We start from the raw sequence: 3,318 nt of genomic DNA, 5'->3' as shown, positions 1-3,318 counted from the left end.
ACCGAACCGCCCAGAATCGGCCCGACCAGGACCCGACCCGGGAACCAGCTTTGGCCAAAATCCAGAACCAAACCGGCCCGGCAGTTCTACCGGTTCCAGTTCCGGGTCCGGTTTTTGCCGGGTTTTCGATTTTGGAACCGGTCTTCGAGAAATAGCAACGTATTTTGGGGTTACGGTTTCGCTTTATGCCCGGTTATTGAATGTGATTATAATCTCGAAGATCAATAACATAAATGCAAAACTGTTATGTTTTTTATATACATATACATTGAGTATATACATATACATATTATTGTATATTGTATTTTGTTTGTTTTTGTTAAGTATCCAAATCATACGGTTCTAATATGTGGATTAAAATCTTGCAAATTTGAAACCTCGAAAATTGTGTTTTTGATGATATTGGTGTATTTAGGATATGATATTTATAAGCAGTGCATTATACGGAGGCATGAGCAAAAGTTTACTTTTTAACGATCTAAACGTGTTCGAATGTATTGGTTACTGTTTATTTTCTTGATTCTAAATGATCTAATCATCTAAACGTGATATTGGTACTACTTTAACGAATGTAATATTGAGATAAAGTTAGTATGGCTTATTTTATGATTCTTAGTGTATGTGTTATTTCGTTTATGGAAAAACACACTAGTGTTTCTCGTCCTGCAAACAATATTTGTATGCTCCGAAAGAGAAGAAAATATTCAAGGATTGAAACTTTTTATTCATCTGTCAATTAAAATAGATGTAAACTGTTTCTCGGTGGGTTTTTTGTTTTACAACCACTTTTTTTTACGTCCAAATTAGAACTCCAAAGTCCAAACCACAAAAAGCAAAGTCCAAACCACAAAAAGCTACGGGTTTTTTTTTTAAAGTCCAAATCACTTTTTCGGCCGGTTCCAACGACCGGTTTTTACCGGGTCCCGGTTCCAAAAATTGATGAAATTTTAGTATCGATCCCGACTCGACCGGTTCCATCGGGTGCCGGTTCCGGTACCGGTTCCCGGACCGGTTCCCCGGTTCATATGCTCACCCCTAGAGCAAAGGCAACACCTCAATTCTCTCGCAACCTTCAAACCATCTAAAAATCATTATAATAAATGAGGTTGTATCAATTCATCCTTCAATAAGTCCTAACATAAACAAAGTGCATTAAATTCATTGTGAACTAAGATTACATTCTCTAACAAACCATATCGATTTCGAAACATTTTTCCGGTGACTTCTCAAAAGATTTACTATCAAAACCACCACAATTCCAAATTCTCAACGACACCTAATTCTATACTAATAAGCTTAAAATCACATATCACAAAATTAAACATTAATTTCTTCATAATCAACCACAACCTCCTCCACATCGACTTAATCCCCCCAAAATTACTCAAGCGTGAAATGGCATTGATGAAAACCTGCAAAAATAACCCAAATTTAAACACCATCTTTAGCTTCATTTTTAAGTCAAACTTTTTCATTTTTAATCTTCACAAGCATCCAAACTGATTAGAATATAGAGAAGATAACGAAAACCCAGATGATATTCTAATAGGACTTCAGTATTGAAAAGTTATTTGAGTTGAAAAACTACAAAGATTCATCTGAATTTTGTATTAGAAAAGTAAGATCTTTGAATCTTTGAATCTTTGAATCTTTGAATCTTTGAATCGGAAAATTGCTTACTTGGGTCAGAATCGATGAGCATAGCAGTCCCTCCAAAGCCACATGTTCCACCATTCTTCTTGTTTTTCTGCCAATAACTGTTAAAAGCATAAGAAGCATGAGCAACAATGGAGTCCGGAAAATAACAGCTTCCGGTGGGACTAATCGGGTCACAATCGGCGCCGCCTTCTCCACAGGCGTAATCCATAGCTTCCTGCAACTTCTCCGACGGCACACTCGGTTTCGCAACGCACCACACTCCTTCATGCGAAAGTGGCGGGGCTGCTATCGCACCACCGTCGCCCATCGGTGGTGGAGCAGCCATTGCACCTCGACCTCTGCGGCCGTGATGAGGTGTAGGATAGGGATTGCAGGGCGGTAGATCATATCCATAATGCGGTGGTGGGCTGTTAGGTGTACCCGTCATCGGAGGTTGCATCTCCGGCGCAAAAGGTAGAGACAGCGGCGGCGGTGAAGTGACCCCGATGAGCGGTGGGAGAGGGGTCGTGGCGGCGTCGGAGGGAACAGAGTAACCCACCTCCGATGCGAGTTTTCTTGACCTGGGTTTCTCTTGTTTCGTCTCAAAAGATATCACATTCACTGTTTTCGACCGGAAAACACCCAAATCCGCCATGGATTTCAAGTTCGAACTCAAAATTTCAACATTTTCATCCGAAAAATCATGTGTTTTCATAGTGTAGGTCGAATTTATCTCTTCCAGTAACTTAAAAACAGGTTTAAGGTACGATTTGAGTAAACATTTTGAGGAAATCAAAACAGAAACTCTAATTTTCCTCTCTAAGCCCCATCTAACAAGAGAATGATAAACGTTCTCCATTGCAACAAGTGTTAACCTCGAAATTTCTTCTTGGTCTTCAAAGCTTTTGTCACCACACAGAAGCCTATTAGAAACAACAATGGCGGTTACATTTGTAGAAGGGTAACGAGATAAAACATGAGTCCTAAGCCACGTTTCCGCCATTAAAATGCTGGTTGACACCTCGTTGAGCTTCCTTTCATCCAAGAATACTCCCATTGCATGTGATGTCGACTGTAATTCCTCTTGTACTGAACCATGGTTATTGAGACTTGAGATTTGTAGCAGTTCTTGACCTGCAACTGATAGAAACACAAATCTGAGCAAGAAGAAGAAGAAGAAGGAAGTATGGAGTTTTGATTGAGCTTACCAGAAACATAGAGGAAGAAAAGAGGAGCCAAGAGACCCGCCATTTTCAACATTGTGAAAGAATCGGAGAGAAAAGTAGTGAAGTGAAACAAGAAATAAAGGTCTTGTATCTGATGGGTCAGAGTGTTGGTAATGCCCTGTAAAGTTTTTGGGAAATGGGAAATTGATACGGATTTTTTTTCTGAAAATGTGAAGACTTCAAACGGTAACTTTATGTTCTACAAAATTATTGGTTTACAAATGTTACATGTTGAAATGAGTAGGGTTAGTGTGTTTATTGCACAATACTATTATTTTAGTTAATAGCTAGAATGGGTTGTATCGAATCAATAGTAGTTATAATGGGTCGTGTTGAATCGATAAAACCACACCTGTATGTACGTAAAGAATGGGTTCAATCCTAGATGGTTTGTTCTTTGAAAAAAATTCTTTATTCTTTTGTTTGCAGATTTTTTTTAGCATCTTCTGTTTGT

General features: G+C 38.8%; 1 protein-coding gene across 1 annotated transcript; it reads right to left on the bottom strand.

Moving 5' to 3' along the window:
• Positions 1-1,134: 1,134 nt before the first annotated feature.
• Positions 1,135-2,993, bottom strand: LOC145037007 (O-Glycosyl hydrolases family 17 protein). Its single transcript, XM_078985552.1, has 3 exons — positions 2,847-2,993; positions 1,681-2,778; positions 1,135-1,412 (listed from the first exon to the last, which is right to left on the bottom strand). Exons 1-3 carry the CDS (start codon positions 2,896-2,898, stop codon positions 1,381-1,383), a joined length of 1,182 nt encoding a protein of 393 aa, XP_078841678.1. The 5' UTR covers positions 2,899-2,993; the 3' UTR covers positions 1,135-1,380.
• Positions 2,994-3,318: the final 325 nt, after the last annotated feature.

Source organism: Lactuca saligna, chromosome 3 (assembly GCF_052625555.1).
Source record: "Lactuca saligna cultivar CGN05327 chromosome 3, ASM5262555v1, whole genome shotgun sequence".
NCBI classification, from domain to species: Eukaryota; Viridiplantae; Streptophyta; class Magnoliopsida; order Asterales; family Asteraceae; genus Lactuca; species Lactuca saligna.
Note: the sequence above shows the minus strand (reverse complement) of the source record. Positions and strands in the feature narration are given on the sequence as shown.